This window comes from Danio rerio, chromosome 21, assembly GCF_049306965.1.
Source record: "Danio rerio strain Tuebingen ecotype United States chromosome 21, GRCz12tu, whole genome shotgun sequence".
In the NCBI taxonomy this organism is placed as follows: domain Eukaryota; kingdom Metazoa; phylum Chordata; class Actinopteri; order Cypriniformes; family Danionidae; genus Danio; species Danio rerio.
The window spans coordinates 44,971,230-44,982,500 of record NC_133196.1 but is presented as its reverse complement, the minus strand read 5'-3'; the positions used below and the strand labels follow the sequence as shown (position 1 = coordinate 44,982,500).

At 36.5% G+C, this 11,271-nt stretch overlaps 2 protein-coding genes across 4 annotated transcripts in view; both read left to right on the top strand.

The window, feature by feature from the left end:
- Nucleotides 1–5,514, top strand: part of cpeb4b (cytoplasmic polyadenylation element binding protein 4b) — a 61,091-nt gene extending 55,577 nt beyond the window's left edge. For 2 of the 3 annotated variants that reach the window (XR_012396448.1, XM_009295677.5), the window contains exon 10: nt 1,804–5,514. Coding sequence is in view for 2 of the 3 variants with exons in the window: in XM_009295677.5 (XP_009293952.1) it covers nt 1,804–2,031 (228 nt within the window). In the remaining variant the exon portion in view is untranslated. The remainder of the gene's footprint in view (nt 1–1,803) is intronic. The other variant, NM_001351713.1, reaches the window with a different exon arrangement.
- Nucleotides 5,515–10,166: 4,652 nt separating this feature from the next.
- nsg2 (neuronal vesicle trafficking associated 2) overlaps nt 10,167–11,271 on the top strand; it is a 49,788-nt gene continuing 48,683 nt past the window's right edge. The window contains 2 exon segments of the mRNA NM_200873.2: nt 10,167–10,364; nt 10,784–10,942. Of these exon segments, the coding sequence (NP_957167.1) occupies nt 10,814–10,942 (129 nt within the window). The 5' untranslated portion in view covers nt 10,167–10,364; nt 10,784–10,813.

Here is an 11,271-nt window from a genome sequence, read left to right as displayed (position 1 = left end):
TACACCAGGAAATCTGCAAAAAGAACAAAAACAACAAAAATCAAGCTGTTGCAATAGTCCAGTCAAAGTCCAGAGCTCATCCTGACTGAAATGCTGTGCAAAAATCTCCTCCAGAATCAGAGCTCAACACTAAGAATAACTTTTAGTAGTCAAGTTGGCCCTGCCAACATTATCTCTGACCCTACCTAAAAAATTATTAAAACTAGATATTTTTGTAGCCACATATGTTTTCATTGCCAAATGTTGTTATATACATACACCTTTTATCCCGCGTTTGTTTCCGTTCATGTGTTATTTAATAGAAACATGACTAGCATAATTTTCATGTCAGACAATTTTTACCTTATTGACTCATTGCTTAAGCTGGAATTATACTCGTGCCTGGCACCGCATCGCACACCTCCGCTGACTGCGCGCAAAACGGCCGAGGCTTTTATACTCACCGCGTTCGCCGTTGTGATATTCTTTAAAACGATAGGGGGCGGTCAAAAGAAACCCACCGTAAAGTCAGGCAGATAAACAAAGAAGTAGAAAGTTTCCGGAACTACGTCATATCATAATGTCGTTCAATATTTTTAAAACTATTGATTTTGTATTGTTTTTATACATTATTTTAATGATTATAAGTATTTTTTTATAACAATTCAAGATTTTCTTTTTTTATCAAATCACTTGCTTTTGTTCATATCTCGGCCAGTTATACTATTTAAAGTTTATTATAATATAAATCACAAGAGAACATGAGTTACTTGACAAATATATTTTTATTATTGCAAGAATAGAAGCAAAAAAAGAAAAGATTTTTTTAGAAAAAGATTCTTTTTCAGATTTAGCCCCCTCCACAAATATATAAATCAGTGTTACCGGTGGAAAAACATTCTGTATTTGTAATTAATGACAACAGAACATGAGTTACTCTACAAATGTATGTTTTATTATCACAAAAAAAAGCACACTTACTAAAAAATATAGATGTTTATTTTTTTTTTTTTAGATTTAGCCCGCTCCACAATTCACACATTATTGTCTGGCTAGTTTCTGTCCTCTTCTTATGCTAAAAAGGCAGTGATGGTCCAACATTACAGATCATTATCACCAATAAAGCCCAGAGAAACAGGGCATCAGCATATTGTAAACCGATAGGTTTAAATATTCCTTCCCAGTTATTAAAGAAATACTTCTGTGACTTCATTAGTTTTGTAACTATCAAACTGTTTTAAATTCAAAATTAAACAAAATACATCAGTGTAAAACCTATAAATGGTGGAAAAACATATTCTGTGATTGTGTACCTGGTCTCCACTTTTGGCATGGCCTCTTTTGGTTTTAATAAATTTGTTCTACAGGTTTTTCCAAACCTTTTAACAAAAACTTTCTCTTTTCCCACGGCTGTTGCTATTACTAGCCAATAATTATTGATCATTAGGTTATCTCTCTGATTAAGGGTTATTAGATGTGTACAGTCGTACTGTTTCAGACAAAATCTCTTCAAAGTGTATCATATTCCACTCAAATCAGTTGCGGCGCCGCGCCACTGTTCGCTCGAGTCTCAAAAAACGCCCGCACACCGCCAGCCGAAATCATCCGGCGCGCACCCGAAGTGAACCTCCGCAAACTCTTCGATGAAGTCACATTCGCCACGTGCACTCAAGCGAACAAGCGGACGCGTCGAGTATAAACCAGACTTTAGACTTTAGACTTAGCACTCTGGTATTTGACTAAATCTATTTAATAATGCAAAAGCTCCAAGCATTTCATAGGAAGGACCCGCATGTAACCGTATTCTGATCCCTCTGTGTCCAGGTGGAAGTGAAGCCATACGTCCTGGATGACCAGCTGTGTGATGAATGTCAGGGGACTCGCTGCGGAGGCAAGTTTGCTCCTTTCTTCTGCGCTAACGTGACCTGTCTCCAGTATTACTGTGAATATTGCTGGGCGGCGATCCACTCGCGCGCCGGCCGGGAGTTCCACAAGCCCCTGGTGAAGGAAGGCGGCGACAGACCTCGTCACATCTCCTTCCGCTGGAACTAAAGCCGGCGGGACGGGAGGAGAAGAGCGGGAACGAGCAGGAGACGGGAGGAGCGTAGCCTAGGAGGAGTCGCAAAATCATCATCTAAATAAATGCACTTTTCTGTTGCTGGTTCCTTTTTAGTTTAATTTAAGAAGAAGAAAAAAAAGACAAACGACAAAAAAATGGATTTTAATTTGTCATTTAATATATATGAAAAAAAAGAAGATTCAGGAAGAAAAAGAAAATGTCTAATCCATCTCTCTATTTTTTTATAACTCCATTCTATTTAATTTTTAAGTGCACAGAGATGTGAATATATTGAGTATTAGTATAATTTGTCAGTAGGTATCTGCATGACTTTAGAATTGGCTTTGTTTTCGTTTAACCTTGCGATTTGGGAAGTATTACGTCCTATTTTAATTTAACGGAAAAGGCGAAGGAGCAAACGCGAATAGAGAGAAAAGGTGCGGGAAGAGTGCACTTATTTCTTTACAGATGTGTGGTTTAAGATCTCAGTTGTTAACCAAAGCTTGGGATTTAACGAAAACAGATGAAGCGAATTCTCTCGACGCTCTGTTTTTATTTCGTGCGTGTGTATACTTTAAGACCATGCTAATCTTTAATGTTGACAACAACTGATTCCACAACAGCTGTCTGGATTTGATCTCCATGCAAGAAAACTAATACCTCAAGCTTAGCTGCTAGTTTAAGTCGAATATATATTTAAAAACGACAAAAAAAAAAATCAAGCTGGTCTAACCCGTTCCCCTCAGGACGGCAGAAAAAAAAGGAAGTGACATCAGCAAACAGCACATTGAGAAAACCTGCTCTGTCGCTTCCTGATTAGAATTGGAGATTCAGCATCCTCGTGGGGAATGTACGTTGGTAAAGTTGCAGTAGTCTGCCTGCAAAGCTGGTTCGAACGCGAGGAACTTGATTTCGTTTCTGGTCCTGCTTAGCGTCCGCGTTCTTTCAGGCTGTTAGCGGCAAGCCTTCGTTTTTTAATTTTGTTTTGTTTTAGCAATATGTCTCGCCTTTCCCCAGAAGCCCCCCTCAAAAAGAGGTGTACGTACGAGCAGAACAGCTACTTGAAAGGGAGGAAGACAATGAAGCTCCTGTACTGCAGCCGCAGTGTTGAAGTGTGAAGCATAACTGAAGGTAGTCCATGCATCTCTCCTCCCCCCAACACTCACTTTCAGACATTAGGGAACCAAAGATGGCTGTTTTGGTAGCTAGTAAAACCATGGACGTTTGCAGATTTAATTTTGCCCCCCCTTCGCCCAACCCCCAGTCCATCCCATTCGATATATAAAGACCAGACGGGCTCCAGCAAACCAAAGATTGGCCTTGAATCCATCAGTCCTAGTAACACTAGTGAAAACCCTCAAACGAAGAACACGCGCATAATTCGTCAGGTAACGGCCAATTCTCGGAAAACCGATTAGCGCTAACGTCAGGGAGTCAGTGATCAGTTGATACACTAGTGAGAAACTGCGTCACTCGAGCTGGTGGTGGTCGAACGTTTTCAAAGCGAAACACTTTTTGAAGAATTTGCTGTTAACGCGAAACGAAAAACGAAAAAAAAAAAAGATTATTTTATACATGGCCTGCTGATTTTTTGGTACAGTGTTTTCTAGCTAAATTATTTTGTCATGCACATATAAACATTTATTATGCACTACTTTTCTAAATACGTTTTTTTTTTCGACAGTCATTTTAGGCACATTTTTCACGAAACGGAAAAAAAAAACTCCTTTTTGCAATACCTCAATTTTTCACATTGTGAAAGGTAGCTTTTGTACTTTTGTTACTGAGAGATCTGCATATATGGAAACTTTCATTTGAAGAGAAAAGTGAATTTAATATATCTTATTTTCAATTATGCTTTTTATACATTTCAGTGCTGAGGAATCTTTACAGCTAAAGCAGCACGCACTTGTGTTGACGCGACAAATCTGCAGAGGAGAGAGAGCGCTCTTGTACACTAGATTTCAATTGGGAAAAAAATGATCTGACAGCAGCATGGTAAGAACAACGTTGTCGTTCATGTTAAGCAAAAGCTCGTCTTTTTGGTTTCCTCTCTCCATAGCTGGAACTTAAACTATAATATAAGGAGAATGCTAAATCCGGTCAGTTCACGAGAATGGATGTTTGATGTTTAGATATTTTAACATTTGAAAATAAACATATATACATATATATATATTCTTGAACTGCCAACTAGTTCCTATTGTAACCCTTAGCATGCATGATGAGAAGAGAAAATAAGAAAAAAAAAAACGTACATGAATTAGCTCTTGAAATTAATCGTTGTGGTTGTGCACCAGATGTTTCTAAAGCTTTGATTTGAGGCCACCCCCACTACCTTGTTATTATTCTCTATGCCTTTCCCCGTAATCCAGTATCGATAGGATGCACAGAGGAAAAATACAGATATATATATATATAGATATACATAAGAAAACAACTATTTGCAGTGCAGGACGAACGCATCTTCTTTAGTACGCTGTGTCGAAAAGACTTGAGAACTTCATCCCCACTGTCTGTTTGAAGTAAATCCAAACCCGTTTGGAGGAAGGGGAACTTAAGACTTGAATGTGGTAAATATGTTGCAAGTTAACGTCGAGTTGTTATGTGCAATACTTTTTTTGAACTTTTTTTCCAGATAAAAAAAAGAAAAAACAAGACTCTTTGCAATGTAATTCTTTAATGCCATTTTTAATTGCCGACATTTAAAGAAGATGTTAATATGTTTTTCACAGTCATTTTCTACTGTTATTGTAATCCTTTTCATGCTGGTGTTTGTAAAAAAGAAACGGATAAAAAAAAACCCCGAAATCAACCTATTTGTACTAATATAAATGATCGAAGTTATTTTTAAAACATTAAAGGTTTTGTGCTCATTTTGCTTATTTTGTTTCTTTGGAGCTACTGTGATTGATCGCATTGTAATTATTAGGTCAACGATGTATCTAGCTGTTTATCGGTCTATTTTTAATTGGAATGTATAATTAATTTTTATAATTTTGATCAGATTTTTGTTATATTTTTGAGGTGAAGCTTTTAATATGTTAAAGTGTCTAGTTTTTACTAATTGCTATATTGTGCTCCACAATATATGGTTCACATTTTCTGAAGGAAAATAAATATTTAAATATCTGTCTGTTAACGATGTTACTTAATGGCGAAAATTTCAATAGTTTTTAACTGTGTATGGGAAGGTTGTCGTATTTATTAATAGCATTTTTTTACTTAAGATATCACCTTAATTTTTATTGTCATTTCACTTTATAAGTTCCTATTTTTGTATTTTGCTTTCTAATTAAGTTATGTTATACGAAATGTTCATATTCTAGGAGTTGGTCTGTAAGTGCTAGTGAAACGAAAAGAAAAATCTAATGTTATTTAATTGTTTGCAGCCAACTATTTATAACAATATGCATAATTTTTAAATATTTGTAATGTGAAATGTTGAATGAATAAAACTTAACTGTGACAAGACATTCAATTCTCTCTTGGTTTTATTGCGTTGTGTTTTTTACGAACTGTCATCACAGTTACAATTTTGCATTTCAGCTGTTTTGTATGGAATTGTAATTTTGATTTTGTGTACAAATGTACAAAGTAGCCTGAAGCAAGAACTGCATTTATTTTCACCACAGAAAAATTTATTTTTACCAGTAACCTAAACCATTGAAGGTATCGTTCACCCAAAAGCCTAATGACCTCATTGTTTACCCTTTCCCTTGTGTGGTTTTAAACCTTTATTTATCCGTTAAACACAAAGGAGGATATTTCAGGGGGGAGAAATGCTGGTAGCTGGCACCTATTGACATTCTTGTTATTTTTTTCCCTACAATGTAAGTTGATTAGTGCCAACAACCAGCATTTTTTAAAATATAATTTTTTGTAAAGAAAGAAACTCATTAAAACCACATGATCATTTTGGCTTATCTATCCCATTTGTGATTTAAGCTGAAAACTACATTACCAATGATTAGGGCCAGACAGAAACTGTAGACGTTTTTGCTATTTCTGCACAGAATTTTGGTAAAAATCTGCAGATTTATGAGGAATGATTTATGAGCAGGGCCAGACGGAATCTGCGGACGTTTTTTGCTATTTCTGCGGAGAATTTTGGTAAAAATCTGCGGATTTCTGCGGAATTTTTTTGGGAGTATCCAGCGGAGTATCATAACTTACACTTTAATATATTAAATAAAAAGTAATAAATTACTGAAAAAAAACTTCATAAATTCAGATTTACACATTTACTCAAGTAAATAAACAGAATTTATAATGGGCTAGAAATCTGCGGAATTCTGCGGAAAATCTGCGGTGGAAAATTCCGTGTGGGCCTATTTATGAGGAATGATTTAACTTTAAAACTTAATATATGAAATAAAAAATAATACCTTTTTAACTTTTATGTAATGTTTACAGTGCAAATCTAATTAGATCCACTTAACTAGTAAACAAAGCATATCTCTTATATAATATCTCTACTAAAAGACTGAAAATATTATCTCACACACTGAATTGTACAAATGAATTATTTGAATTTAAAATTTATTTTAAAATGGAATAAATATAAATTTACACACACAAGTAAATAAAATGAAGAGCTAAGAATCTGCAGATTCCTGTGCGCACAGATTCCTTGTGGGCCTACCCATGATGCTGAATTCCACCAATCACCGTGCCCCATATTGACCTTATTCTCAAATGCGGAAGTGCGCCTGTTTTCGCGATTGTCTTAGAACTTCCGTTTCAGTCGCCTATGGGAGAAATGACAAGGAATAATAAACGGCAAAAAAGGGTCAAACTACTTGCTCTACAAACAAATGTTTGCATGACTATATAGACCAAGTAGAATAATACAACAAGGAAATATCAGTTTGCAACATCAAACAACGAAACGAGCAGTTTTTAATGTCTAAAAATGAATGGAAGTGAATGAGACCGGAAGTCTCGTGCCAAAAAGATTCAAATGGCAGCGCCCGCTCGTCGGCGGAGAATAAGGTCAATAGTAAAGTGCCAGAAGAGATCTTTACCTCTACCCTCTCCATATGGAGGACTGCAAATGATGTAATAGAGTCTCCCTGCGTTCTAAACTTTTCGTAAAAACAACTTTAAAACCTAAAACACACACACACACAGCAAAATTAGTGAAGTAATGGTTAGCAGAAAAAAACATTAACGTTTTGCAGTGGCCCAGCCAGAGTCCTGACTTAAATGCAATTGAGAATCGGTGGAGGGGCTAAAACAGGGGTCACCGATCTTGTTCCTGGAGGGCCGGTGTCCTGCAGATTTTAGCTCCAACCCTAATCAAACACACCTGAATGAGCTAATCACTGTTTCACTGAATGAGCTAAGCACTGGTGTGTTGAGGCAAGTTGGAGCTAAACTCTGCAGGGACACCGGCCCTCCAGGAACAAGATTGGTGACCCCTGGGCTAAAAGATCAGGGTGATGGCAAGCAGACCCTCTAAACTGAAAAAGTTGGAGCTCATTGCTAAAGATGAATGCCAGTGAAAAGGCTGGTCAGCAATTATAGGAAGCATTTGTTTACTGTAACAGCCAATAAAGGATTTTCTATCGATTACTGAGAAAGATATGAGCAATTCTGGACTTTTTTTTGTTAAAATGTAAATAAAGTTGAGAAATATTTTTATTTTTCCCACAATGATGCATCTTGTACATCATCTTTATATATTTTGGGAGAAGCCTGTGTCATTTCTGGTAAAACAAAATGCTTGTTGAATAAACATTATTTTAAGACAGACTTTACCAGGCGTTTGAATATTATCAGGCTCGACTGTGTACGGACATAGTTATAAATCTGTAGCCTAATTTTCCTTTTTCAATTACTTTGCTCTCAGTGGCGCCATCTGTTGTTTCTTAATGGTGTTGTTTTCTTGTTCTGAATGCATTTCTTTGACTTAGTAATTTAATTATAAATCAATTGTACAGCACTCTCTGCAGTGTCATACAGAATGAAAATAATTCAGAAGCAATATTAGACCATTTTCACTTCACAACTTGTATCCCAGCCAACACAAATGTTATTAGAACAGTTTTTTTGTCTCTCACTATTCATCTTTTGTGCTCCACAACAAATCAAATAATACCTTATAAGCATCTTTATAAACGTATACGACTGCTTTAGTGAAATGTTTTTTTGTTGTTGTTGTTGTTTTCTTTGGGTTGTCAGGCATCTTGCTGAGGTAATGAAGTATGATCCGCCCTAATAAAACACTGAACATGCCTCAGTTGTTCCCTAATATCTCTCCAGCTCCAGGAAAGGATCTGTAGAATAATAGAAAGAGTGCGATGAGATCATCCGCGTCTCTGTCTCTGGAAACAAAGGTTGAGCTCTGTGTGTAGACGGGTCACAGTCTAATTATTTATTCCCCATGAGACTGTGGGACAGGAAATGTAGATCTCTGTGCTGATGAGCGGTCTCGGTCACATCACTCATTCGGGTTTATTAGGATGATAAATGGATCGATCATGAAGCTGTGCGTGATGTGTGACATCAACACCACACCCTTTAACAAGAAATGTACGTGAGACTATTTTCTCTTGGGGTTCGTATCTTAAACGGATGACCTGTAGGAATGCTTTTTCTCTCCATGTGCACCGTACACTTTAGCTCCATCTTACACGGACTCAATAAGGAAAACAATGTTTACCTGCGAGTGTAGCACAAATCATGTTGCAATGCTTTTGTTAACCTTTAATACAACCCCAAATCAGAAAACGTTGGGACAGTATGGAAATAATAGAAAGTAGTGATTTCTAAAGTTACTTTGACTTGTATTTTCTTGTATTTATTTATTTATTTATTGTGTTCCTCATTATTGTGTTTTTGCAACACTTTTAAAAAATTGTTGGGACAGTAAAGCATTTACAACTTTGTAATGTGGCCATTCTTTATCCCATTACAAAAGACGTTTAGGGATTGAAGACATCAAGTGATGAAGTGTTTCCTGTCTTAAGGTGGGCAACAGTACGGTGTCTTCGTTGTTGGATTTTGCGCTTCAAAATGTGCTTCACATTCTTTATTGGAGACAGGTCAGGACTGTAGACAGGCCAGTCAAGTACCTGTATCCTATTCCTTTGCAGCCAAGACTTTTTAATCTGTGCAGAATGTGGTTTTGCATTGTCTTGCTGAAATATGAATGTGCATCTGTGGAAAAGAAGGCAACATGTTGTACTCCATCATCTCTGTACTTTTCAGGATTCATGGTGCCATCACAGAAGTGCAAGTTACCTTTGCCAAGAGCATTGTCGCAACCTGTCGCAACCATTGTCATGACAAACTTTGGATTTTGGACTTGCTGGTAACAGTCCGGATTATCCTTTTTTTCTTTGGTCCAGAGCACACGGTGTCCATTTTTTACAAAAAAAAAAAAATAAATAAAAAAATAAAAATTCACTGATTTATCTGACCACAGTACATGTTTCCACTGTGTGATGGTCCATCCTAGATGCCTCCAAGCCCAGAGAAGTCAATTGTGTATATTGATTTGACTACATTTCATGTCAGTGTTATATTTAGCCACCAGAGGGCGTCAAATATATGAATTATCCATCCTCTGAACCAATAATATAGTCATAATAATAATAATAATATATGTAACTAGTTACTTAGATTACTTTTCAGCAGAAAAATAAATAATAATAATTATAATATAATAAAATAAAGTTAAGGGACTACTTTTAATTTGGGCTAAATTTAATTAGCTACTTTAACGTTTAATGAAATGAATGAATGGAATTTTAATTTTAAGTAGTTTATATATTACAAACTAATAACTATTATAACTATTCTATTACTAGTTACCATGTCATGCCCCATTAAAATTATTATAGATGTGCACTTATAGTCATTTTATCCAATACAATACAATTTTTGCCTTTTTTTAAGTACAACCTATAGCCTAAACAAGCACATAAACACTGTTGTTTTTGTTATCCTGCTTTATTTGAACATTAAAATTTATCCTGTGCAGCTGCACTTCTCTCAGTTCTGCACTAGATGGCAAACAAGTCAGCTTTGTGGGCTGGCATTGAGATTGAGGGTTTCTCGGGGTCTTGCAAAAACAAACGTAGGGTTTCTTTCAGATCCCCCCTAGTGGCTCGAGTGTAAGCGAGGGTTTGGATTTTGCGCGAGGCCGTCAGTATCTGCATCTCTCGCATCAGCGCCACACACACACTCACACCACACACACATACACACATACACACACATCCAGCATCTCCATCTCGACGCTCCACCTGCCCTCATCAACAAGCTGAATTCAAACTGTGTTTGAGCCCGTACAAAGCGTTCAAGTTGACCGCTTTCGGTGAGTACGCGTCTATAAACATCTTTTCATCTGGCGCGGGTTGTGTTTGGGTGGGAGATGAATTGTTATGACTGGTAAAGGGGCGCGGATGCTTTATATGCCGTGCGGCTGATGTTTCGACACCTGGGTGTTTCACAATAGTTAAAGAGTGCTTTTTGTGTTCTCTTTAATCTCAAAAGATCAATACTGTTCAGCTGTACTTGTATTTACAAGGGTAACGTTTGTGTATTAATCGCACAGACGTCTGACAGACGTGCGTGAGGTGTTTACCAAACGCGTTTATATATATAAGGTGTAGCTCCGCATGTTTTATTGATGTGCCTGAGGTGTAAATATTTCTTTTTTTATTTTTATTTTTAACTGAAGCCTGTCTATATATGATTTAAAATGGCTGTTTATTAAATCCTCTACATTTACAGGCTGGTGAGAAAGGAAATAATACTTTAAAGATGGTGAAACTGGGGAGTAATCTACAAGACAAAGGAGCAAAAGCTGTTAGCGTTGAGGACGGCTTTCAGAACGTCCCTCTCATCACGCCCTTGGATGTTACTAATCTTCAGTATCAAGCCCCAGACAAGGTAAGGAACATTTCAGGTCTTATGTAATAGGATCTTACCTCTTTGTTAGGTCATAAAAACATATTCATTATGTATAAAAAAAGTAATTGACAATAGTAGTGCCTAGAAAGAATATTACTTGTATACCAGTTAGGCGTGGGCCAGTATAAGATTCTGACGATATGGTAACCTTGGATAAAAATATCACAGTATTGTGATTTTTGCTCTAAAATATATTCTTTTTAAATGTCTAGGTAAAAAACAAAAACTTTTCCCCCTTTGAAAACAGTATATTTAATTTTTTTGAATGATATAAAATATTTTAGAGCGGTAATGTCAGGCTAGTTAAT